The sequence below is a fragment of the Stigmatopora nigra genome, chromosome 21 (genome assembly GCF_051989575.1).
Source record: "Stigmatopora nigra isolate UIUO_SnigA chromosome 21, RoL_Snig_1.1, whole genome shotgun sequence".
In the NCBI taxonomy this organism is placed as follows: Eukaryota; Metazoa; Chordata; class Actinopteri; order Syngnathiformes; family Syngnathidae; genus Stigmatopora; species Stigmatopora nigra.
The window spans coordinates 552501-580000 of NC_135528.1; the positions used below are offsets into that span (position 1 = coordinate 552501).

The 27500-nt window shown below is 39.9% G+C and overlaps 2 protein-coding genes and 1 long non-coding RNA gene across 3 annotated transcripts in view; all 3 read right to left on the reverse strand.

The window, feature by feature from the left end:
* The window catches only part of nxph1 (neurexophilin 1), a 22419-nt gene extending 18958 nt beyond the window's left edge, over positions 1 to 3461 (reverse strand). The window contains exons 1-2 of the mRNA XM_077743800.1: positions 3313 to 3461; positions 3025 to 3228 (exon numbers count right to left, since the gene is read on the reverse strand). Of these exons, the coding sequence (XP_077599926.1) occupies positions 3025 to 3078 (54 nt within the window). The 5' untranslated portion in view covers positions 3079 to 3228; positions 3313 to 3461. The remainder of the gene's footprint in view (positions 1 to 3024; positions 3229 to 3312) is intronic.
* A 314-nt stretch (positions 3462 to 3775) lies between these two features.
* LOC144215039 (uncharacterized) lies at positions 3776 to 4120 on the reverse strand. Its single transcript, XR_013330337.1, has 2 exons — positions 4020 to 4120; positions 3776 to 3922 (listed from the first exon to the last, which is right to left on the reverse strand). It is a non-coding gene; the product is annotated as an uncharacterized LOC144215039 (long non-coding RNA).
* Positions 4121 to 14865: 10745 nt separating this feature from the next.
* Positions 14866 to 27500, reverse strand: part of thsd7aa (thrombospondin, type I, domain containing 7Aa) — an 80851-nt gene continuing 68216 nt past the window's right edge. Inside the window, exons 26-29 of the mRNA XM_077743118.1 lie at positions 27021 to 27103; positions 21459 to 21672; positions 17029 to 17116; positions 14866 to 16081 (exon numbers count right to left, since the gene is read on the reverse strand). Coding sequence (XP_077599244.1) covers positions 15994 to 16081; positions 17029 to 17116; positions 21459 to 21672; positions 27021 to 27103 — 473 coding nt within the window. The 3' untranslated portion in view covers positions 14866 to 15993. The remainder of the gene's footprint in view (positions 16082 to 17028; positions 17117 to 21458; positions 21673 to 27020; positions 27104 to 27500) is intronic.

Below are 27500 nucleotides of genomic sequence, written 5' to 3' on the forward strand. Positions count from 1 at the left end.
GTTTCCACTGTCGGATAAGAATTTAATTTAGCTTCCATCTCTGGTGCCCTAGAGCTTATTGCCATTGGGTTCAGTAGGTCCCAGCAAATGGATATTTTTTTCATTCTTTTGTCTATTGTCTTCTTAATCTGAGTTTTGGTGTTGCCCATTAAGTGATCAAGGCAGCAATGAATTAAATCTTACCTTATTATTCGCGTATCAAAACAGGAAGATAGAGTACTAATAGTATATTTTACTATATGCTTATCAATATGAGATACACACAACTAATGAATTTTTTCCAAGTCATTTGGGATAGTTTCCAGCACTCCGCAACCATTCAACCCTAACGGTTGAATGATTGGCTTGTATTGTGAAAAAGTGCAATATTTAAAAATGAATTTATCTGGGAAGGGAAGTAAAAGATAATTTATCAATAAGAAATAGTGGTTTCTTTATCTATCATTATTAGCAGGATACTTGCAACAAAGTAAAAGCTTAGTACATGAAAACTTTGGTTAGAGTCCAGAGTGTCAAACATACGGCCCTGCAGGCTGGACTTTCATTGATGCTTTCTGAATACTCTCAGGACACGCAACCTCTGCTGTTGGGCGATACGATAACAATAATTATCGAGAAATTAATTTTTGTCAACGATAATATACATTTTTTTTTATACAAATTTGATAATTTTAAACAGAAATTACACAACCCGACCAGGGCAAAAAATGGGGGCGACTAACGCTGAGGAAAAGAGGATGATGAGGAAACATGTTTTGTTAGCAATAGAGGTTAACACAGGGGAGTCAAACATACGGCCCGCGGGCCGGATCCGGCCCGCCTGGTGGTTTGGTACGGCCTGGGGAAGAAAGCTGCATTGTATAAAAAAGTACGAGTTTTTTTTTTGAATTTGTAATTCTTGTATATTCCGCTAGAGGGCGCAGTGTTCTAGTACGTGCAGACAACATGAATTGACATTTATTTATGTTCTTATGTTATTCTCTTGTTCATAATATATTGTTCATAATGTAAAAGTAAAATTCTGTTAATAAACATTTTTATAATTTACTCATTCTTTGCACTAATTATTAGTATTAGTGACTAATACAAAGGAAAAAAGTGGGCTTATTGTTAGTTCTACATAATTTTGCAATGAGTTTACTGCTCCGGCTCGCCTGATTTCAAATTAAGCTGTATTCGGCTCGCAGACCAAAGGGAGTTTGACACCCCTGGGTTGGACTATCAAAGAGAAGCCAAAATGTCATGGACTGCTGGGAGTGGACAAAACGTAGAGGAGTCAGAATGCCTTGCAATGCTGGGTTGTCTGGGAATTGCACCTGCATTCACCACAGACGCTCGACAGGGATTCCAACGCTTCGGCAATTGTCTGTTTTGACTACACATGTATGTCCACAATGCAGGCTCAGACGTTTTCCGTGTTTTCACCCCTCCCTTTTGAGTTTAGACGTCAGTGAAATCACAGCCCTCGAATGTAATAAAACAAAATAAAATATATGTAAGGTCAGAACGTAGCTCTCAACAACTGTTCTCCTTGTAAGTGAACATTCCAAAAGTCTGTCTTTTCCTCTTTATTTGTGTGTGCATTCAGGAAAGTCTAATGGCGAAACTGACACAAGGACATTTGTTTTTAGTTTAACATATTGCTATCTAGTTGTCATGATAATACCAAGCAGAGCTTTGCTGCCCAGGAATTATGAGATTACTTAATTCAAAAGTGAACTCATAGGTGAGTGATCCACTGTTTTTGCTGTCTCCCTGGCTATTATCGAGGTCAAGGCATGAATCTCAGTCACGAGGATTAAATAGATACAAGTGCCTTTAACATGAAATAAAACCATAAAAGTTCAGGTTTAATCCCTTTTCCTACAGATAAAGCAGGTTGTACAAAATCCATTTATGCTGTACTGGCTGTGTGTATGTGCGGGTTTACGTGGGTTTGAGCTTGTATTCTTTCGTTAATGTGTGTGTCTGTCTGTTTGGTGCACGAATTTGATACATTTTGGAAGATTGGCTAAATGAAGTTCAAAATATTTTTGCTTGTTGTCTAACATTAAATAGTCCGTAAATGCCTGGGGACCTCTGAATTCTTTCTGTTAAATATTGCTAATGAAGCAGGCAGTTAAATGTGTAAGATGCAATTTGCTTTCAAACCCTGCAGGTCATCTTGCCCAATGACAGTGAAAATCCAACCGCTCTCAATAATTTCTGTAAACTTGTGGGTTATGTACAATATTTTAATAAGACGGTTCAAAGTCTGTTAAGATTCGGATTTCAATAAAATAATCACATATTGGTTCAGTCTAGTCTACAAAAAAGTTTTTCAAAAAAAGAATTTCCAATTTTTATTGATATATTAAACATTGTATTTTTTTAGATATGATGTATTTAACTGGGGAATCAACCAACCCCCACAGTAGAAGCATTTACTAGAAAAACATTTCAAAAAATGGAAAATCTCCGTTTAAAATCACCATCACTGTGATAATTGTACATTGGGGAAACCGTTAATGCTATTGTTACTATAAAAAAAGCTCGTCATGGGTTGCTGTTAATTTTTCAAATCCCCAATTGTGAGTATTACCAAATAGGAAAATGATGATTACTTTGTCAAACTTTACAAACAAGGGGACATAAGTATACAATGTATGAATAAAGATAGACAATAAGATTTCAATTTAATCTGTTCTCGTTTAGAGAGACAGGACACCAATATTTTTGTTTGTTATGGTGCCCCCGTGTGAAAATATAATATTACTTCTGACAAAAGGTTATTCCAACAAAAGGCTTCATACTTTTTTTTATTTGTTATATTTAATTTTATTTAAACTTTGCATGGAACAGGAATGAATTTCCTACAATTACGAAGCTTTTACATACATCTGTATTTGGTTCCCACAAGGAAATAGTGCTAACAGACATAATAACGTGCCCAAACAAAGGCCGTTTTTATATTTTAATATATTTTGACAATACTGGGAAATATAAAACTTGTTAAGACGTGGGGTATACCAAAGTAGAACTCACCAGGTAAACTACAGGCGTGAGGAGGAACGCTGCGCACCAACACGTCCCCTGCATCCTCCAGCTGTTTAAAGTTCCACAAAATTCCGTCGTGTGCAACGGGATTCTCTACGGGGCATAGATCCACCGGAGCTTGCCTTACTGTCTGGCCAAGTCCTTAAGTAACCAGGTTGAGAAAAGGGACACGGTGCAACCCATGACCACAAACTGGGAAGAGAAGAGATGGATGCTAAGAGCAAGAGGTGGTAATGCTGCTGATGTCTTTAAAGATTTAGGGGTGGCGCTACATACCGTTACTTGCGCGTAAATCAAGTTGTAAAGAGGTCCAAGTTCGGTGCTGGTTGAATTTGTAATTGATTTTAATTTTAATTAATCCAATTGACTGGCTGGAAGTGACGCCGTTGTGAAGGCGGCTCAAAAGAGCTTCGCGCTTTATATAGGGCGCCTTCTATCATCAGAATGGTTCTCACTCATGGGGGTGTGATCAAAGGATGAATAACATAGGCAAATAGCTACTTAATGGCAGTTGGAAGACTTTAACGTGTTTTTTAAACACCTTATCTAGTAGTTATTGTCTTTTTTCAACATTTTTTTACATTTAATCTGACTGAAAGTGTTCTTTTTGTTTGTTTGTTTGTTTAATTGTTTAAAGAAAAATCTAGAAGGGAAGCCAAAACGTCAGGGACCGCGATTTATGCACTTCATGACTTTGCTGGTAAAGGAGCAGATAAATAATTTAAATACAAGTTTGCAATTAGAATTGAATATAATGCCTTTATTGCCAAGTACAATACAAGTATACATTTATTCATTCATTTTTGGAATCGTTTAGGCTCATACTGGTCGCGGGAGGTGCTATAAACATATCTGAGCTGACTTCGGGCCGGAGGCAGGGGACACCCTGAAAAATGTGATTTGTCTGTTAGTTAATGTTTGTTTCCTCCTTGCACTTATGCACCAGGACGAATAGGAAATGTTTTTACATTAATCTTCCATACCGAACATCCTCAAAAAGGTTGCGCGGGTTGACCGAGTCTAATTTAGCAGTCGTCGGGCGAAAGGCAGACTACACCTTAAACTGGTCTCCAGTCAGTCTTAAGGCACACAGAGAGACAAACGACCGTGCGCAGTCGCAATCATCCCGCCACCAGTGGGAATTGAGCCTGTGCCCGTCCGCACTTAAGTCCGCAAACTCTACACCACAAGGGGGCTGTTTTTGAATGTTTGTTATTAATTTTAATATGTTCAAATATCATTTTCTAATAATTTTCTATTATTTTTCAGTTATTTTAACATATTTCATACAAAATTGGTACACTTTGATTATCATTTTAGTTAGTCTTTTTTTGTTTTTTTTTGTTTTTTAGGTTAGGTTAGAACTTAAATGTTTCCCATATTCGGCAAATTTCCATGTTGCAGTAGCATATATATTAAAATTGTTTGTTTTACCAAGTTTCCGTACCATATGTTGTGAATAAATGTTTTGTCATGGCAACATGTGTTAAGTATTTGTCAATTACCAGTACAAATCCTTGGTGTGAGCTGAGAAAAAGTGAAAAAAAGTATACAGATTTTTAGCCACAAATTATGGGTGCACCTTGAACACGGGTGTGTGTTATACTCGAAGAAACTCGGAATGTTTTGTGTTACTACCCTTGTCTATTCATCCTATTGTTCATATATGCATCAAAATACTTTGAAATGCAATGCCAAGCTGTAAAATATGTTCCCAATTGCCAATTATTTACATCTGAGAGAAAGCATGAGCCTTATTTCAAGGCTAATGTCTAAGATTAGTGAAGCAAGGGTACTAACACCAAAGGAACTGAGTTGTCTCCATGTCAAAGAATCGAGGCTCATTCAAAAGAGGTTAGCCAATCCATGGACAAAAAATACATGTTTTAATCGTCAATCACACACATGCTGCTTTTGCTCTTTTCAGCACGACATTGTTATAATTAAAGTGATACCAGAAGGAAAATCTGTAGATTTCCCCATCCGGCATACATAACTGGTGCTCATTCATTACTGTGGTGGAAAATTACAGTGTAATCATTTTCTAATGGCTTACATTTTGGCTCCAAAGTGAGGGCATGAAGACGAGATAAAGCAGAAAGAAAGACGATGATTGGGGGCTACGCAAAACTAGTGTCCGGTAGATCGGAAATGTTAGGCTGCCTTCGCTCTATTGCCAATTGTGTGGGCAGATGTTGCTGTGAGTCCTGAGGCAAGGCAGTGACGCAGTGGATGCCTTCCAACCAGCTGCCATGTTGAGTGCCACTCCACATCCGCAGTACAAAATAGGAGTCAAACTAGGCTTGACCAGAAGGAGCTGATGGGGTGCACTACACGCCACGTCCGCACAACAAAAAAATCCAGAAGCTTGCAGTCACAGTCAAAGCAGGCAGCACTTTTGAGGAGAATGTCTGAATAGAGTACAGGCCAAAGGCCAACCGCCAATTGCTTCCGTGCCACAATTAGATTGCCTGCGGATTTCAGCATCAAAAGGATTCAGTAGAGAAACTCAAATTTCCATTTGGCCTGCAGAACCTTTGAATATTTAGACAGGTTGATTTTTTGCCTACATGTTTTATAACATATTGTTTTGTGTTGTCACAAAAAAACTTTTTAAAATAATCTCCACAGTATTTATTTTTCCCTTTTTCTTGCGGCCAAAATATTTTTTATACTTTGAGGATACCGTATTTTCACGACTATAAGACGCACCGCATTATAAGACGCACCGTCAATGAATTACATTTTTTTCCATATATAAGGCGCACTGTATTATAAGGTGCACTGTATTATAAGGCGCACTGTATTATAAGGCGCACTGTCTATTTTGGAGAAAATTTAAGACTTTTAAGTGCGCTTTATAGTCGTGAAAATACGGTAATTGATATTGACTTCCAGGTATGAAGCACCCACTACACAGTCACCTCTAGAGCCAGCCATTGTTGATGTTTTGGATTTTTTTGTATACAATCTTGCAGTAGGGGAGGAGCTGTATGATGGAAGATTTTGTAAACTAAGATGGCATCTGCATATTTAACAGTATTGTTTCAGTTCAGGCGTTTTTGTTTTTTTAATATCCGACAGTGGTGGTTTTTAGTTTTTGGTTTTCTGTTTTTTTCCATATATAAGGTGCACTGGATTATAAGGCGCGCTGTCTATTTCGGAGAAAATTTAAGACTTTTAAGTGCGCCTTATAGTCGTGAAAATACGGTAGTTATTAACAAGACTGATTTAAATTTTACAAGGAAAGAAGAGCGAGGATCTAATCACCTTATGTGTAAAATGTATTTTTTTTTAAAAAGAAGTGCAAACAACAGCAGGGGATCCAAAAAATACAAATATGAACCAAATGCAGGCGTTTTTGTTTTTTTAATATCCGACAGTGGTGGTTTTTCGTTTTTGGTTTTCTGTTTTTTCCATATATAAGGCGCACTGGATTATAAGGCGCACTGTCTATTTTGGAGAAAATTTAAGACTTCTAAGTGCGACTTATAGTCGTGAAAATACGGTACTTGAAAAGAACACTATTACTTACATTGACACAACTGTTTTGTTTTCCACAGCAATGTGCCTCTCACTGTTCTTTACAATAACATTTGATAAATTCATCCTTAAATAAAGGCAGCCCGGTGGTGAGGGATTAGCGCATCAGCCTCACAGTTTGAGGTTATGGGTTCGCCCCCAGGGTAATCCTCACTATGTGGAGTTTGCTCATTCTCTCTGCAGGGGTTTTTTCTCCAGATACTCCGGTTTCCTCCAATGTCCCAAAGCATGCAGAGGAGGCTTGTTGAACACTTTAACTTGTTATTAGGTATGAGTGTCTGCGTAAATGGATGTCTGTGTACTTGTGCCTTGCAATTGGCTGGCTAGAGACTCAGGGAGTCGCCCGCTTGTTGCCCGTAGCTAGTTGAGGCTACAGAACCCCCGTCAACCTGGTTAAATTCAAGGTAATATTCGAGGCTTTATCTTTCGGCTGTTAAGTTACTTTCCCACCCATCTCATTTAATCTCATTTTCTGAACCGCTTTATCCTCATTGGGGTTGTGTGACCGGACATTTCGTCGACTGACTTTTGGTCGACCCACGTTTGGTCAACGGACACTTGGTCCCTTGACGTTTTGTCAAATGGACATTTGGCCGCAAGATTCGCTCGCTCTCAAAATTATAATCATGAGAGAGGGAACTGTCCGTCGACCAAACGTCCGTTCGACGAAACGTCTGGGGACCAAGGTCTGTCGACCAAATGTCCGTCAACGAAACATCCGGGTACAGGTCACTGATTCGGGGTCTCCCCTGCCTCAGGCCCGTAGGCAGTTGGGATAAACTCCAGCAACCCCTGCAGCCCTAAGATACCCAGATGTTTCTGGAGTTTATCCCAACTGTCTTCGGGCCAGGGGCGGGGGAGACCCTGAATCAGTGGCCACCCGATGGCCTCACACTCATACCTAGTGTCAAATCAGCCCATGTTATTTGGAATGTGGGAGAAAACTGGAGTACCCTGAGAAAATCCATGCAGGCCCAGGGAGCCCAGGTCGACGCGCTAACCACTCAGCGACCAGGCCGCCACCCATTACTATAGATGGTTCGACAAAAGTACAATTTTTGGATGTTATTATTATTTCTTTATTATTTTTTTTCCATTGACATTGGTAATTGGGAATGCTTTTAATTGCAATAACTGGTTGGCAAGAAAAAAAATGCCGAAACAAAACAGTGACATTTTAATTAAAAAAACAAAACCCAAACATTGAAAATATAATAACATTACTTACTGATTACTTACTTACTTAGATTACTGTCAGGTTTGCCATACGCTATTCCCAAAAATATGCGCAAATAAAGTGGGAGACGCGCTTGGATTTTTCACATGCAAGGACGAAGAGGACAACTCTCCAAATCCATTCTGACCTTACACTTATTTTCTCCTGCCTTATTACATTCGGTGGTCCTGATTACATGAATGTCTCAAGTCTAAAGGGAGGGTTGGATTACATGAGGCGTTTGAGTGTGTTTATCTATGTACGTGCATGTGACTTGAATCTGCATACTAATACATGTGAACCAAAACATATTAATAAAAGTCAAAAGAGATGAGAACCGGCACATCAGGAAGGCTCTTGGATGAGAAGATGGTGGGGTGAAGATGATGACACAGGTGCTCACTGCAGGTCCTTGAATCAGCCTTGACTTAAGTTCAAGGAGGGACTGGGAAAAAGAGTGTTCCAAAAATTATTTTGTCTTACCAAGAAAATCCATTTCAATTTTGGCTGCAAAAATTAATTAATTTTAGGCATAAGAGCAGTACAATTGACAATTATTGCAATTCATTTCAACTCCTATCATTAAATCTTTTGCATATTTAGAAAAGAAAATTGGTGTTTAACTCGCTGAGTTTCAAAATAAACAGCATGTTCAGCGATTTTGCCCTATTTACAATTCATAAACATTTCTAAAAATCGACATGATAGTCTGCCCACTGACCATTAAATGATTCTCAAACCGCATCAAGGGGTCAGGGTTGTCCCACCATCTTCGCCATACAAAGCGCTCTATTTTCGGACAAGGCCTTTGCATCTCCAGTAGCGTCGCCCAAAGGTAGCTCTTGGAAACATTTCTGGCAAATTTGAACGTCAGCTCTGGCAGAGCGTCAAGCCAATCAAACCACATTCAAGATGTTCTATTTCAGGTCAGTCAGGCACCAAGAGGAAAAAAAACAGCCGTTCGTACTCACGCTCATACCCAAGGACAATTTAAAGTGCTCATACTCTATTGGGTATGTTTTTGGGACATGGGAGGTAACTAGGAGAAAAACCAAGCAGGCATGGGGAGAACATGCAAACTCCACATAGGGAGCTCAGAACTTTGGAAGCATTATTGGAGCAAAAATTTGCAAATGCGTACCTGGATTCACAAATACGCAGCAAGAGCACTAAATGCGTAAATTGAGTCACATGTATACAACTGGAGTTACAAATATGCAAACAAAAGTCACAAATGCATACCCAAAATTACGAATGCATAACTCCATTTGCAAACGCGTAACTCAAGTCGCAAATAGACAAAGTTCAAATGCGTGTTGTGAATACCAGGGATTCTCACGTGAATGTGATTTCACATATTCAAACCCTCAACCCCATTTCAAACATTGTTTTTACATTGAGCTATACCTATCACACCTTTATTTGACCTGTCTTTTTCCTCTGTCCCCAAAAATATTTCCTCCCTATTTTCTTTCTCTGAATAAACGCACAACACAACCACACAGTCTATAAGGACGCTCAGATAACCATTCTCCATATCTAACCAGCTGACAGACTTTAAGGATATGCATTGTTTTGATATGACATGTGAAAACTGCAAAAACCTGTGAATGGAACACAAATTTGCGAGAGTTGAGAACCTTTTTATGGGGCTTTCTGGATGCCAGTTCAGTAGTTTGGATATTTCACTACATTCAAATTAATCATATTGTTGGGTTTATTCTGTATTACTATTATAAATATAGTTGTATTAAGTAATTTCTTTGTTAAATCATTCTCTTATTATTCTCAAAGTGTTGCGAGGTCATGAACTGCCGCCTAGTCCACTCTCACATGGACTTCTCCAAGGATTGTTGATCGGGCAAGGACTGGATATCTGCCATTTCCATCAACGGAGCCCATAACAAAGATATTGTTTCTGCCACGTCCATAACACTCGTGACGCACTTCGGGTTTTTCTTTATGTAAATATTATATGATTCTTAGGTCATGGAAGGCATAATTGTTCTAATCTAAATGTTGTTTAGGTCTAGTCTCCTGTTTTTGTTATTGGTAAAATACTTTGATTGTTATTGTAGTCCCAGATGTTGTTTTTACTCATACGTGATGGAATGATCAACAACTCTGTAAATTGTTTTGATTCATGGCAATAAGAGTCGTACGAAAACGTCTATTCGGGGAGACGTTTGGAAGTAGTAGGAGACACTTGCTGAATCTCCCCTCAGAGGTTTTACCTGTTGTTATCCATTTCTATTTAATTAAATGTCAATAATTGAATAAGATGTCTGCCTGCAGTTATTGATAATTACGGACGAAGGTAATTATTAATGAACCTAACACATATATTATATTGAAAGTAATCATATATTATATTCAAAGTAGTCATGTATGATCTGCAATGCTTCACACACAAAAAAGTTGCCATTTCATTGCATGACCTCTGTGTGGCCACACGCGGGCTCAATTCCTGCTGATGGTGGTATGGTTGTGAGGACTGTGATATACTCAAAATATACATTCCTGTTTGTGATATATTCAAAATATACATTCCGGCCAGAATATATGGCTTCATGTTTGCCGATCAAAGTGCCGGCCATTATTTGACCATTTGACTGAGTCTCACCAAGAGATACGGTTTGGACTCCATCACTCAGGACTACAGAGACAACGGGAGTACAGGGAACCCCAATACGACGAACCAATGACGCCAGAAGGCCGTCCAAGAGGACTCCCTCGAACCATCCACGAGGTGATGGGAGGACGAGGGAAACGAGGGGGAAGACAAATTATACCTAGGTAACAAGGAACCCCTCCCCTCCCAGTTATGGATCTGTCAGTCTATGCCGCGGACTCCCGATCTGTGGACAACCAACACCGAGTACAAATCTTGGTAGGACCTCATTGCACCCCAACCACACCTACAACTGTATCCTAGGTAATCCGAAAGAATCCTTTCCGGAAAAGTTTGACCGCCTATATACTATGGTCGCGGTGCCATTAGCCGCTACGGTCAATCTTGCAACATATGTCCGGTGCAATAATCGGACAGACTGTTATCCATCCTGTTTCAAATTCAGTGGACCAGTTTCCAAGACCCCTTTAGAGGAAGTTCACGTCACCAGGTGCGCCGAGATCAGACAAGTCTCTTCCCAATCATCGACAGTACTGGACCAAGTATGGTGGTTCTGTGGATGGCGATGGTCAATTCAACTGGCCTCTGTGTCCCTACATCTGTCTCCAACAGGTTTAAGTTGTATGCAAACACAATATTTTTATAGCTCACAAAACTGCCGCACTATCTTATATTTGCGCGATTCGAGCAAACAGTTCCAAAGCGAGTTGGCCACATTCCACAATACAAGGAAACAATAGCAAACCCTGTTAGACAGCCTATGTTACATTTCGTCAGGCGAACAAACAATTGCAAGGCCAGCTAGTTAGCCTATCGTACATTCCACTGTTTTAACAAACAATTGTAAAACCAGTTTCGCCACATGGCTCGACATGAACAAACAATTATTAAGCCAGTTGGTAGGTCTATCCCATAATTCCCTCCTTTTGTGACTATAAAAATATCAAAACTTCATTCGTTACCGACCCTTCTTTTAAATGAAATTCTTCACAAATCACTTCAAACTGGAGTTTAGACTGACCAGAAAAGGGCAAAAACCCTCACGCAGTTGAGGGAAAATTCATCCCTTGACCTCCCGCTTTGGACGATCTCCTGGTGTCATAGAATAGGAAAGACATATTAATAACTGTCAGACGGTAGCACAACATCAGGGTCAGATTGGGATATGAGTTGTTGGATGGGTATGTATACGAGCTAGCATTAGCTGGGTTTACACATTCCTGGAAGTTCGACTGTGGCAATAATGGTAAGTTTGTTCAAAGCTGAGAAGCAGGGTAAACAACAGGTTAGGATAACAAGCACGAGAGCAACAAGATTTACAAATGGTACTCGGACTTTCAAAAGTGACTGTGTCCATCAGCCTGAGAGGAACCAGTCAAGCCATCCTCGTTATGGAACCGGATATCCAGTCACAGTGCTCCGCATGTTCCTCATAGCCTGCAGGGCATCATGGACCGAGCAAGACGCGCCGGCAGGGATGAAGGCGCAGCACGAGTGTCTTACCACGGCACACACACCTCCTCGCTGGGTGGCCACTCTGTCAGGAGCAGGGCAGCCCTAGACAATCACCTGGGCCATGGCCGCTACCCGGGCGTTGCCGGACTGATGCGCCGACACAGGCCAGGAACCTGCAGTCAATGGTTTCCAGACGCAGGGCGTTCCTTGCCACTCCCACCCAGGGGAACAGAGCCATTGGAATTTTGGAGGAGACTGAGCAGTGTTTGTGTTTGAGGGGTACATCCGAGCCCCACACTGGATCCAGGTCGTGAGCTCCGACACTCGTTCATCAGTGTTACGACTCCCCCTGGGGTATTATCTACCAGGGAGTCGCAACTATCACAGCAGACAGGTTCTGGTAAAGATGAGGTCAGACAAACACTGCAAGTAGCCTTCAGTTATTTTTATTTACAATAAAGTCAATAAAACAGACTACGGGATAACATAGGGGAAGCACGAGATATTAAAGTGGCACCCTCAAATAAACACGGTAAAACCCCCTCCCAGACAGGTGTCCAAATGAACACCCACAAAAATACAGGAAATAAGACCGAAGGATGCCACTGTTAAACTGATGTAATATAATCTAGACAGGGGAATAACTGTGTCTAAATGCACAAACTATATGTATACCCAAAGGTGTCTAAACTTATCTCAAGTCCCCCTATGCAACCCAAAATCATTAACAACACATACAAAATATAACAGGGAGTAACATACTCAAAAGCCTGCAACTCAGCAAGGCATCAAGGCATCAATGGCAAAGGCAAAGGCAAGGGGCGAACTGACAACTGAAAAGGGTTTAAATAAGGGCAGGAGGGATGATTGGGGAATTAATTACAGCTGTGTTGGCCTGGGCAGGGCTCTGTCACAAGGGTGGAGCCACAGCTGCAGATACCTGTAAAGAAAAGAAAGCACACACCTCCTACATAGTGTGTGTCCAGGCTGCCAGCCGTAACCATCAGCGTTGATGGTGGTGACCAACTTGGTGAAGTTAGCGGTCAAAATCACACGGTGAGGTCCGTCCCCACTTGGAGATGACCAGCACTTTCTTTTTATCACCTTGACTTGTACTATGTCGCCTGGGGACTGGACCTCCTGTGTGGGAGACCGAGAAGATGTCGGCAGATCATTTGCATTTGTCACAGTTCTTTCTTGGAACATTTTGCATAATCACTGATTGAGAGAATCTATTTCTCCAGTCTACTCTTCCACCAGTCTGAGTCTTACTGTTCCATTGGTTCTTTCAATGAGTCCTGCACTTCGGGGGCGGCAGGAACAATGATACCTCAGGTGATGCCTCGATTCCAAGATGCTGTCCCATAGCTTGGATCACGCGGCTCATGAAGCGAGCACCACCATCAGGGAATTATTAAGCCAGTTGGTTGGTCTACCCTACACCTTTTTCCTAGTAAATTGATCTCACTCTTTCTTAACCTGCTCCTAAAGTTGTATTTCAGATCTATCAACACACAGTAGAGAGACATCATTCCACGGATCCTTCTTCCCATCAGCTGTCAGGCTCTTTAACAAAAAAAGGGCTGCATGTACATCTATGTGTATGTGTTTGTTCTTATATATATGCATGTTTATGTATATATGTGCTTATATGTATGTATATAAATGTTCGTATGTATATATGTGCTTATATATGTATATAAATGTGCGTATGTATATATGTGCTTATATATGTATATAAATGTGTATGTATATATGTGCTTATATATGTATATAAATGTGTGTATGTATATATGTGCTTATATATGTATATAAATGTGTATATGTATATATGTGCTTATATATGTATATAAATGTGTGTATGTATATATGTGCTTATAATGCCGATTTCCGCATCCTCACCCTCTTGCCACACTGACAACAAAATTTTCCTCATATGGGATGAATAAAGTTATCCAATCCAATCCATCAAGAAAGGTTGGACAACTCCAAAGCAAGCAAATCTGTCACCGCCGGGAACGGACATTTTCTACACTAAATCGAATAAAAACGGATGTCAGAAATATGACAGGACAGGCTCGACTTTCAGCAATAGCTTCAATGGCGATAGTAAAGAAGGAAGGAAGAAAGAAAGGAGGATAGATATTGTGTACAGTTAAAAAGGATTTTTGGTGAGTAAAATATGGCTATATTCCGGAATAACATTTCAATTGTATGATGTTATTATTGATTATTTTTGTGTCGCAGCTGTAGCTACAGTAGAGGTTCAGTAGCCATAAAATAGTTTTTGAGGGTTGGATTGATTCGTTGCTAGAAAATTCGCGGACAGGCCCTGCTTCAAATTCATAGCCAATCAGAGACAACCAATGACCCACAGGCAGAGCACGGTGCGTGTCATTTTCACTTGCCGTGCTGTGATGTCGCCACCCCCTCCCCCCTATTTGTGGAACTTCAGCTCAATGGCGTTCACTTTTGCATTTACCTAATGCCTTCCCTGGGCCTCGCCCTTGAGGCAGTACCTCATTGGTAAATGAAGCAGGCAGACCAGTGTTCTTAACAGTGGGGACAGAAATTAGCGTTTGTCCTATTTTAAAATGCTCGGGTAGAAGTAATGACAGAGATATTAATTTATTCATTTTCCATAACGCTTATCCTGACAGGGGTCTATACCAGCCAAGACAGGCAAACAATCGCGCTCACACTCATACCTAGGGGCGATTTCAAGTGTTTAACCAGCCTTGAACCCTCCATGTTTGTTTGGATATGGGAAGAAACCAGAGAACCCAAGTAAGCCCTGGGAGAATATGCTAACTTCACAGAGGAAGGCCCGAATCTGGGATCGAACCCTCAGTTTGTGGACCGTGAGGCCAATGTGTTAACCACTTTTCCACTGACATAGAATTTTTTTTTTAAATGTTCAGAGCAAAGTGGCTGTGTTTACAAGTTAGTGTCATGTGAAAATTCATATCAAGTAGAAATGTAGTCATATTTTTCTTTTTTATTATCAGCAAATATTAAATACATACAAACAGTAGGAAAATGATGGCATTCATCTGCATCTAGCTTTTTCTCCTTATACAGACGAACATTCACTCGTTTTTACCTTTTTGTTACTTTTCATTACAAAAGAGAAAAGATATGGTACATAAATATTACATTTAAAAAATGATTTTATACTTAAATAAAAATGCATATAAAACCAAAAATATATATAAATTAAAAATTCAATGAAATAACTGGCAAATTGTGTCCCATAATATGGACAGTCAAGCAATTACATATCTCAGCATTGAGTACATTGTACACCTCTGTATTTTTAAGTGTATCGATAGATATTCATAAATCAGTGTCAATTCCTAGGAATTGACAGTGGACATGACCTATAGTAAATGAGCAAATGTCGTTAACCTCACCCATTATAGTACAGTCATATAAGAAAATTGAATTTTGGTTGCATGTACAGATTTATTTATGAAAAAATATGATTCTCATGTGTACTGTAACAATGAGAAAGTGTGACCAACAGAACTATTCTATATGTGTCTAGAATGACTGACTGAACATCCTTAATCATATAATGCAAAGCATTGCAGCACCATTTTAATAATTATACCCAGGCTTGCAGAATAGCAGTCGGGAGAGTCAGAGCAAACTACAATAACCAAGGCATCCTATGAAAATATATATAGGTGCATGAGAGGAAATATGTTAACTGTCTTGACTGGTTTTATTTGAACATTCATCTGTGATTAATATAACTAAATTATAAATCAGAATAGAAATTTAGGTCTTAGACTTTTGTTCGTTTCCGTGGAAAATGCAGTAGGTATTCCATTGTAAGATGTTGGTCCCTATATACAAAACAAAATGGGAAAAAATGAAGTTTTGTGCATACTAGGAAAGGAAATGTTTTTTTTTTGATTTTTGTTTTTTTTAAAGGCCAAGGTTCAAATGTAAATCGTTAAATAATGTCAGAGAGGCTTTTGTGCAACAAACAAATAATAAAGCACCGTTAAGAAGTCAAATCAGGTCAAATGTTTGATATTGAAAGATCCTCTTCCAAAGATTTCCATGCAAGGCAAATATCCATAGATCAGCATGATAACCAGTCCTACATGTCAGTATCCCCATCATAGGCCAGCGTCAGTGGTTTTAGTCTGTTATTCATCTGTCGTCTCTGCGGTTTCTTTGGCTTCTTACTGCATGACAATTAAATATAGAAAGAGAAAACGCTCAGAATTACACTTAAAACGAGAAAATTTGAACACTTTCACAACAAAAACGATTATGCGTACACATTAATACTTGTAAGTAAAATTTTCAGTGAGGGATGAATGCTGGAAGCTCACCTCCAGAATATGATGAAAGGAAAATGATTAAGATGGATCACAGGTAATGGGGGTGTAAATGGAATTGAGCCACTGGGGAACAAAATTGGCAACGATTAACTGATTAGAGTTTCTAAGTGAGATCTGGGGCATTCTAGTGACTGCTGCCTTGGTTGTTGAGATAGTTGAGGAGGGTGTTGAACTGCATATTGCTGTTGCCTCTGGAGTTGGTAGATCTCTTGCTGTTCTAGGTTCTGACAGTCAGGGCAGATGTAAGGCACTGTATAGCTGTTTGGGTCCATCCAGTTCAACCCATCTCCAGGATACTTCGAGTTTGGCTCATTGCAAATGCAAAAACTATTATAACTAAACAGAATGTGAAAGGTGAAGGTGGAAAAACAAAATGAGGTTGATGTGAAAAATGAAATGATCATAGAGCAAAAGAATAATTAAAACAAAACAAAAAGTTTAATATGGACAGTGATGTAAAGGAGAACAAACTCTAACATATAGCCAAACCAGTAGAGCTTTAATAGAGGAACCAATATTAGGCTGACTTTCGCATATCACTCACACTCCCTGGCATTTGGCCTTTAAGTTATATTGATGATAGCAAGTCAATCTTTTTAAGCAGTGACAAGTGTCCGCAGTAAATATAGTACTTGAGAAGGTGCTAAATAGGGTAAACAGAGAAGAATGATACTGAACTATTGTATCCGTAGATCATCAATTATTGTCATCTCCATTATATCACTGGACATAATATTAGTGAAAGGCAATTGGAAGGAATTATTATCACCCAAAGGTTGGTACATTACCATGCCAAGAAAGTCATTGATGTAATGAAGACTACTAAAACAAAGACTCCCGCGGCAACTCCATACACCCAAGTCTTCAGCTTTCCATCTGTAAAAAAATAAATATATATTGGCTCGAATTTAAGATCACCCAGGTTACAAGACGACCTGCTCTTTTTCTAGTCTCAAGTTTGTGAAAAGACTTTTTGAACACCGAATTCATTTTTATTCACAAAATATTGACAAGACATATGAAACAATTGATGATACTATATTTGAGAGGAAAAGTATGTTATTTTGCCTGATTCAAATCATGCAAAAACTAATCAAGACGTATTACTATTACTTATACTTGTTATGTTGACTACTTATTTATCTATTACTGTTTTGTGATTATTATTTAAGATGTGAGTCGTGCAACTAGGCGCTGAATGTCTCCAGAACCGTGGAACTCATCCTGGACTTCAGGCGTAACAAGCAGGCTCACTTGGACTACTTATTTATTTATTTATTGATTGATTATTTAGTAATATTATATCTCTACTATATAATGATTATCTATGTGTCAGTTTGTTTGTTGCTGCATCCATAGACTCAGTGAGTGGAATTTTGTTTTTTTTCCAAATCAAGGCTACTCGCATCTAGCCAGTCAGAGCATGTTCAATTAGGTAAGACAGCAGCAGCCTAGGTAAGATGCCGGTGCCCCGCCCTAGGTAAGGTGGCCAAGCCCGAGCAAGCTGTGACGGGCACAAGTGATTTATTTTCGTGATTTTTTTCAAAGACGTTGATATATATTTTGTTGTTTATCTTTTCTTTATTTTGAAATAATTCACCATAATGGCCACATTGTCTTGTGTCATGGCATCCTGGTAACATAGCGTCATGATGTAATGTGCATCATGATGTTATGGTGTTGTCAATTTGCAATTTTGTGCTCGTCAATTTTTTTTGTACATGTAAGCAGTAATCTCGAATCAGTCATCGTTTTTTTGTACGACAAAAGCGGCTTCTATGCAAGTAATTACCATACTTATTTAATGATTACTCATGTATGTACTTCTTGGTGAAGCTTTAAGTCATATTGTACTTGGAAAATGACAATATAGGTATTCAATTCCGTGACCGGACGTTTGGTCGCTGGTCTTTTGGTCGCCGGTCTTTCGGTCGCAGGTCTTTCGGTCGCCGGTCTTTTGGTCGCCGGTCTTTTGGTCGCGTACTTAGATATGAAACAGTACTTAGATAATAAACAGCACTTAGATATGAAACAGTAACTAGATATTAAACAGTACTTAGATATTAAACAGTACTTAGATATAATTTTGACAGCTGGCATCAACAGTAAACTCTCTGTCCCCATTTGACCGGCTACCAAAATACCGGCGACCAAAAGACCAGCGACCAAACGTCCGAGCACCTTCAATTCAATCCAATTAACCGTCAAACTGTTCAAAATTCGCTTTAAAGGTATCTGGTGTCAGCTAGCATTCTGAATGGATAAAATGTTTAGAACCCTAATGTAAGCGGACCATCACTTTCATTCTTGTTTCATGTAAAATAAGCTGAGCAACTCACGTTGCAATTGTTTGTTCAATTTAAGATAAGCTGACCAACTCGCTTTGCAATTGTTTGTTCAATGTTATATAAACTGACCAACTCGTTTTGCAATTGTTTTCCATTGTAAGATAAGACGACCAACTCGCTTTGGAATTGTTTTAGAAATTTAGAAATTTGAAATCATTTTCTGAAATCGCCAATAAGCGTTTTTTCATGAATGGCAATGATAAATCTGCTATGCAAAAATTGGGAGCACTGAGGAGAAAAAAAAACAAAGACAGTGCATGATATGGAATTTCAAAGTACCATTGATTTGTAGTGATAACGACATCCAAATTGTGTTAACAGAATAATTGACAGGGTTGAATAAAAAGGTTTCATATTTCGTTATGAAATCATTACGCCTACATAATGACGTCAACAGGGCAACAAAATATTGAAATCCTACTTAGTAGAATAGAATTCGCCATTATTCACTACACGATTGGAACTGGATGATGAGGCTAATCTGGCTAACTACATAAAAGAAGAAGAAAAAAACTTTAAAGAAAGGCATTGAATTTGAGTTAGCAGAAGGAGACTGTGCTTCTCAACAGGAAACAGACTGTAGCAACGGTGGTCCGAGGAGCCTGGGTGCTCAACCCAAAGTATAGAGAAGTGTCAGGAGGAGCTTGTTTGTCCCTCCTGCCTTTCCGTTAGGTTCGAGCAAATGCGAGTGATTCAGGATTACCTCCAGATAGCGGTTTGATTCCCCAATCAGGTGGATGGTCATTTGTCTCCCTATCTGCCCTACAATTGACTGGCGACCAGTCTAGGGTGTAGTCTGCCTTTCGCCCAAAAACAGCCGGGTAAGGCTCCAGCAACCCCCACAACCCTTTCTAGGATGAGCGGTATGGAATGTGCAAAAGCATTCCGTGCATTTTTTGGCGACGCCTTCAATCCAACCCTCAAACTGTTTTATGGCTATAAAAACTCTACTGCATCTACAGCTGCGACACATTAAAAATAATCAATAAAGACCTCATACAAATAAAATATTATTTAGGAACATAGCCATATTTTACTCACCAAAAATCATTTTTAACTGTTGACAATATCCATCATTCTTTCTTTCTTCCTTCTTTTCTATCGCTATCGAAGCTAATGATGAAAGTCGAGCCTGTCCTGTCTGATTTCTGGCATAGTCCGTCTTGAAAATGGCTTTAAATCAACACAAGTATATATTTGCTTGTGCAGTTCGCTCCAAATACAGCTTGTTAGCTCTCGTGGTTAGCGCACTAAAAGTGGCGGACACACCCTTTTCCCGGCTGTAACAGGCTAGCTAGCTTTGCTATGAGTTGACCGCCCTTACTTAATGATGTCCATTTTTTCTCAAAAATAGCTTTGTGAGCAAATCTGCAACCAAATCCATTTGTTTTCCTCTGTCGTCCATGTGGGTGGAGTTTGCGATCTCTGGCTGGCTCACTCTGGCTTTGGCCCGCCTACTCGATAACAAGCCAATCATAGTTAGTGAAAGCGATGACGTATCCCTATGCCTGCAAAATGGCCTTGGTGTCACCAAATCGAATTCTGATTGGTTAAAGCCACAGTCTTATTGACACTTGTTTAATGCAGCCGAGCCCGCAGAACTGATTGTGAAGGCCTGGAGGCAGATTTTTGACCCTGACAACAAATAATGGCAGAAATGTGATTGATTAAATGCTTCAATATGAAAAGACACATCTGGAAACAGTGCAACCAGGGGGGGGGGGAGCAATGAAAGAAACTAACAGACAATTTGGAATAATTTAATAAGTATTGATGGACAAAATATAGAATAAGATTCAGATATTCCTTAGGCCAGCAGAGAAGGCCTTGAAGGCCCTGTCAGCCCGCCACTGGGAAGATGAGACAGGAGACATTCCCAATTAAGAAAATGCAATTGATCATGTTGGATTATTTTTCTCCATGCAAAAGTAAATATGAAATTCTACAGTTTACTAAATTAATTTAAACATTCACTGAGCTAATAAAACAGCCACTGTTTAAGTAATTGTGTTGAAGCTGGGAAATACAAGATAATGTTGGCTGGACATAAGCTTCTTGTGTGGGCCATATTTTCATAATTTGTTGTAGGCAATCAATTCCCAATAACCGGGATGATTCTGTCTTTATGTGTAACCGACAACTGAGTGCCAACCAGTTTAGGCTGCAGTCCACCTTTCAAGTAAGGAAGGATAGTTTCCAGCAACCTACGACCCTGACAAAGAAAAACGGTGTGGATATTGGTGCTATGGGGATCTAGGTGGATAGATCTAACAAATTGTTAGTTTCATTTGTATTTAGATTCATTTTAACCAGTGAAAATCATTATAACTCTAAATCATATTTTTTTACGTCATCAGGTGCATAGTTTTTCCATGTTCCCACTTGGTGCACTTAGTATTGGGAAACGGCCACAGTAGGAGTACAATTCTCGGGGACCCTGAGTTTATTCTTCCAAATGAATTTGCCAAATGCAGCCTCATAAATTCACAAATATGAGACTGTCATACTCTGTATTGAGAAAAATCTAAATCGCCATGATTACTTTCCTACTTAGATTTGGCATGCATTTTTAAACTAATCAAATCAAATTATCCAGGATAACAATATTAATGGATTTATTCTTTTGTATTTGATTTGTTCAATACCCTATTTGTGGCACGCGCATATTCATTTGCATGTCAACTTCTGGACAGTGACAGGAACAATTATTTAGTGGGTCAGACAGACTCAGGTTTACATCGAATACACATAGACCCAGTCACCGAACTACAGGTGACTTCATCCACATATAGTATGTTTGTGATATCAAATAAAACAGTAAATCCTTTGTAATTCACATATTTCACAAGAGAGCTGTGAGAATAATTTACCTGGACCAAATGGCTGCAGAAACCAGGTACGTCCTACTCTGCCAGGGGGGCCAAATGCTGCCTGGGTGGGGTTGAATGCTCGTATCGTCTTAACATCGGCTTGGTTGTCAACAGCAGTGGGTACCTCAAGCACTGGGATAACAGTGCACTGGTCGAGTAAGCCATCAGAAGTCATCACTTCTGTATAGCCCTCCTCACAGCCGCAAACACCCAACTGACAGAAATTGAAGGTGGAGTTGTCAAAAAAAAAAACAGATCACTGCTTCGACTGGGTAACTACTATTACAATGTGCAAATTCAAATTTAGACAATATTTAATACATTTACATATATATATATATATATATATATATATATATATATATATATATATATATATATATATATATATATATATATATATATATATATATATATATATATATATATATATATATATATATATATATATATTTATATTTATATATATATATATATATATATATATATATATATATATATATATATATATATATATATATATATATATATATATATATATATTTATATTTATATATATATATATATATATATATATATATATATATATATATATATATATATATATATATATATATATATATATATATATATATATATATATATATATATATATATATATATATATATATATATATATATATATATATATATATATATATATATATATATATATATAAATATATATATATATCCTTTTTTTTAATGCAATCATGCACACAAAAGAGCAAGGTTCTAAACATTTTCAATTAGGATTATGAGCTAAACCTGGAAATACTTCATTAATAGATTGGACGGAGACCACCTTTCTGGGGTACGTGGTGGCCGCCGGGGAGATAAGGATGGTTGCCAAGAAGGTGGAGGCCGTAACTCAGTGGCCCAGGCCCAAGGGAAGAAGGGACTTGCAATGTTTTTTGGGATTTGTTAACTTTTATAGACGCTTCATCAGGAACTATAGCCGCATCGCCGCCCCCCTCACAGCACTCACATCCACGAAACCCCAGTTCAGTTGGTTGGATGCAGCGAAGGCGGCGTTCTGTTACCTGAAGTCCCGTTTCACCACTGCTACCGTCCTCTCCCAACCAACCCCCCTTATTTCCTTCCCTGGAGGCAGAAATTGCCATGCCCTCCGTCCAGGCACACCTGACCAGATGTGGCCGTTTCTTAGCTCCGTATCGTAGCTTCAGCACGCTTCCAACCATACCCAAGGGCAGGTCAACCGCCACCGTGCCCCTGCATCAACCTACGATGTGGCTCAAGAGGTACTTCTGTCCACACGTGATCTTCCCTGAAAGACCGAGTCCCGGAAGCTGTCTCCCCGCTTCATCGGCCCCTACAAGATCGGACGGATAATAAACCCATGCGATGTGCGCCTGAAGCTCCCACCGCCCCTCCGCAACCGCCCCTCCGCATCCACCCCACCTTCAAGTTTTCCAAATCAAGCCAGCCACGACTAGTGCTCCAAGCTAGGCAGCAGAAGGAGCCACACTTCGGTGACGCCAGAGATTCGGAGCTGGACGAAGGGGCAGGGAGAAGAGGCAACGCTTCTGACCAACCAACCTGGGATAAGATGGAAGTGCTGTCGGCGTTTACCAGCAACAGAGTTGAGGGGCTTCTACTCGGTTACAGTTGTCTTCAGCTCCAGACTTCTGAGGAACGGAGTCACGGGGCTCTAGTCTGCTACTGTTGTGTTCAGCTTCAGACTACTGAGGAACTGTGGTTGTGTTCAGCTTCAGACTACTGAGGAACTGTGCGGATAAGCTTGGAAGAGCGACTGCATATTCTCTACCTCGGTCACAATCTGCAGAATATCCCGATCTCGTGGAAGACTTCCTGTGTGTGGTTTGTTTTTGTCCAACTTTAGAGCGTCTTTTTGAGTCTGTATCCGTTTTAATTACCGCAACCAAAATGGCGCTGTTTAAGCGGCAGTCTGCGGCCCTGGTAGCTACGTCTACTCTTGCTCGTTTTGTGTTTTTGTTGCTTTTATGTCTTAATGATTTGATGATTCCATTTACTTTGATTTGCTTTTCACTTTGTGCTTTTGCTCTGCTTTTCTGCGTAACTACCCTCTTGCTACTGCCACAATGTAATTTCCAGAATACGGGATGAATAAAGCCCCAATCCGCATCAGGGACTTCCACCAGGACCACCCTGATGCCTGGTGTGAGTCATTAGCCCGCAAAGAGTATTTGAATCTCCCAGGAACTTGACCATGCTGCTGGATCGTCACAACAGTTTACTGTTAGTTACCAAGTCACGTCTTTCCTTGCCTATCTGAGGACCTCTTGTTTGCCCCAGGATCCACGCTCTGCCCCATTACCACGGATAACAGATCACGGATCACGGACTACGACCACGGATCTCGGACCAAGGACTACGACCTCGCTTCCTGCCCGGTACCCTCCACACTGACTCCACGGCAAATGACCTTCCTGCTACGGCCAACGACCCACAAGCGCTATCCCCTTGTGTGCTCGCCAGCCTCGTGAACGAGCCTAATAAAGATGTGAAAGAACCTAACTCGCAACCTCGCTTCTTTTGGGGTCCGCCACCCACGATCGTTAGAATCTGTAATCAACTGGCTATCATCACTATTAACAACTGGTTAATATCTAGTCCCCATTAGAAGTAAGATCACGACTAAAAAAACAGTCTGACCGACCCGGCCCGAGCCCGACCAATTAACTTGATTTGCAGGCCTGAACCCAAAACAAATCCAAGATTTCATATTATTTTTGTGAGGACTCGGGAGGAGGAGGAGTGATTTATGATAACAAATTTAAGCCTGTCTTTTGTAAGAAGACCTGGAGTACAGTGATTGGAATCAATGGCCCACCTGATCAGAACCCAAGCAATGTTCTGTTGTCGGTTCGCTTGTCATGAATTCTCAATAATAAACACCATGTTCAAGCATTAGGGTGTCCAAATGCAAACTTAGTAAACTCTAGGTCACAGTTTGATGATTGGAGGTGGAGAGAGGGGAGCTGTTAACCGATACACCGGCTGGCAAGTTAGTTCCAATGGTGGGGAAAGATGGCGGTCTGGCCCGAGTCACCAAAACGTTTTGTGGGGTTCTGCTGGAAACGCTTGGCAGCAACCCCTGTTAGGAGGGATTTCAACCGCCACCGCCAGTAGAGCTTCTCTCATGTCCAGGAATCGACAGGGGACATTGAGTCCAAGTGGACCATTTTTGTACGTCTATAGCTTCGGCGGCAGACCGGAGTTGCGGCCGCGAGGTGGTTGGTGCCTCTCTTGGCGGCAACCCAAGAACCCGCTGAGGTACATGGCGATAAGTGATGCCGTAAAGTTGTCAAATGACGGGTATATAGGTTTATATAAAATAATCAACAACCGGTGGCCCGGTGGAGCGAGTGGTTAGCGCGTCGGCCTTAAAGCTCTGGGGTCCTGGGTTCAAATGCTGGTCATTTCCATCTTGTGGAGTGAGCCTGTTATCCTTGGGCCTGCATGGCCGGGTGCTCTGGTTTCCTCCCAAATTCATAAAATATACATGGTAGGCTAATCAGACACTCTACATTGCCCTTAGGTATGGGTGTGAGTGTACATGGTTGTCCATCTCCTTCTGCCCTGCGATCGGCTGGTCACGGATTCAGGGTGTCCCCCGCCTCTGAACCAAAGTCAGCTAGGATTGGCTCCAGGACCCCCTAGTGACCCTAATGAGAATAAAGTGGTTTAACAAATGAAGAAAAAAGATCAACGGACAAGATTATCACCAATGGAAACCAGACTATTTTCAGCCGCACAAAATGAAACTGAATAAAATTTACCTCACATATGGACATTTCCATAAAAAATAAAATAAAAAAAGTTAGATGAATTTGACCCAAGGTAACAAGTTTTAGATTTTTGTTACGTTTTCAGAACATGAAATGGGAAAGCATCTTGATATCAAGTAAGAAAAAATATTACAGGCTGCCCTCTAACGAGTGGGTTAAGGGAATTTTCAATTAGGCTGCTCTGTGTGCTCAAGATTTTACGGGGTATTAAAAAAAAAGAAAACGTCAGGGAGAATTCACTTGGATCTTTTAGTGGGTCAGCTCGGTGTTGTCTTGCATCTCATAATCTCTTATTTTCGCCGTGTTATTTTGCATTCATGCTTCATGTTAGCCCAGGGGTGTCAAACTCCTTATGGTCTGCGGGCCGAATACAGCTTAATTTAAGATAAAGTGGGCCGGACCAGTAAACTCATTGCAAAATTACATAGAACTAACAATAAACCCACTTTTTTCCTTTGTATTAGTCACTAATACCAATACCAATAACCATTAGTGCAAACAATGAGTAAATTATCAAAATGTTTATTAACATAATTTTCCTTTTACATTATGAACAATATATTATGAACAACCTTTTACCAGGTCAAGGTGGTCCTAGTTCCGCCGCAGTGTTGCTTTCATGTTGTCTGCACGTACTAAAACACCGCGCCCCTAGCGGATAATACAAGAACTACACATTTTAAAGAAAATTCTTTTTTTATACAATGCAGCTTTCTTCCCTGGGCCGTACCAAACCACCAGACGGGCCGGATCCGGCCCGCGGGCCGTATGTTTGACACCCCTGTGTTAGCCTCTATTGCTAACAAAACATGTTTCCTCATCATCCTCTTTTCCTCAGCGTTAGTCCGGAACTAGCATTCATCTCGCAACATCGCCCCCATTTTTTGCCCTGGTCGGGTTGTGTAATTTCTGTTTAAAATTATCGAATTTGTATAAAAAAAAATAGCATTGACAAAAATTAATTTCTCGATAATTATTGTTATCGTATCACCCCAACAGAAGAGGTTGCGTGTCCTGAGAGTATTCAGGAAGCATCAATGAAAATCCAACCTGCAGAGGGTGATCAACACAGCCCAAAATATCATCAACTGACCCCTACCCACCCTGTCCAGCATCTACAATACCCAGTGCCTAAGAAGGGAGATCATAAAAGACAATACAAATCCCGGGTTCCACCACTTCAACCTGCTGCTCCCGTGGCCATAACAGCCAAGACTTAAGGACAGCTTCTCCCCGAGAGTCACCATGCTCAACTCAAGTTCTGCACCTAGAGGGACCTAATCAAGACATACTTATTCCTGTGACTACTTAGCTATGTTGACTTATACTTATTTATTATGTTGACTTATACTTATTTATAATGTTACTTAATAATTTATAATGTTACTTAATTATTTATAATGTTACTTACTTATTTATCCATTACTAATGTATTTATCATCACTATAAAATGATTATCAGTCTGTTTGTTTGTTCATTGTTTAATCTTGGCGCTGGACATCTCCAAAACCAGAGAACTCATCCTGGTCTTTCCAAGGAAAAGGGCAGCTCGACTCTGATGATCAAACTTGGACAAATTATTTACTTGATACTTATTTATTGAGTATTTATTTGTCTGTTTGTTTGTTGTTTTGTGCACTTTGTGGTGAAGCTTTAAATCTCATTATATCTGACAATAAATGCATTGAATTCAATTAAATTGTTCAGAATATTTTGTCATTAAACACACCTCAGTACAAAAGGAACGTGGCTTAATGCAGGGGGGATCACATGATCGGTCAGCCATTGGTTTGGATGTTGTTGGGCACCCTCCTGTAATGAACATGACTGTCAGATGGTTTTCTTTCCAGAAGACATCAACATCTGCCTATCCTCAGTGTATGAACTAGATGTTTTTAATAAATCATGAAAAGTACATTGATGCACAATGTTACAAGACAAAAATGTTAAAAGGTAATGTTTCATTTTTTCTTACATGAATATCAATTTCAAAAACTTGAGAGGATTGGTAAAATTGTAGTGGCACAGTATACATTCTATTTGGAGCAATATTTTAAGTCATTAAAAATAGGTGTCAATGTTAAAAGACTAAATTTCACTAGACCAGATGCCCGAGTCCCCTAAGCTGACCCCTTTTGATGAGGATGACCAATGGACAGGGGGAACTGGAGCGTATTCCTTCTGTGGACTCCCATATTCTGCTGGGGAA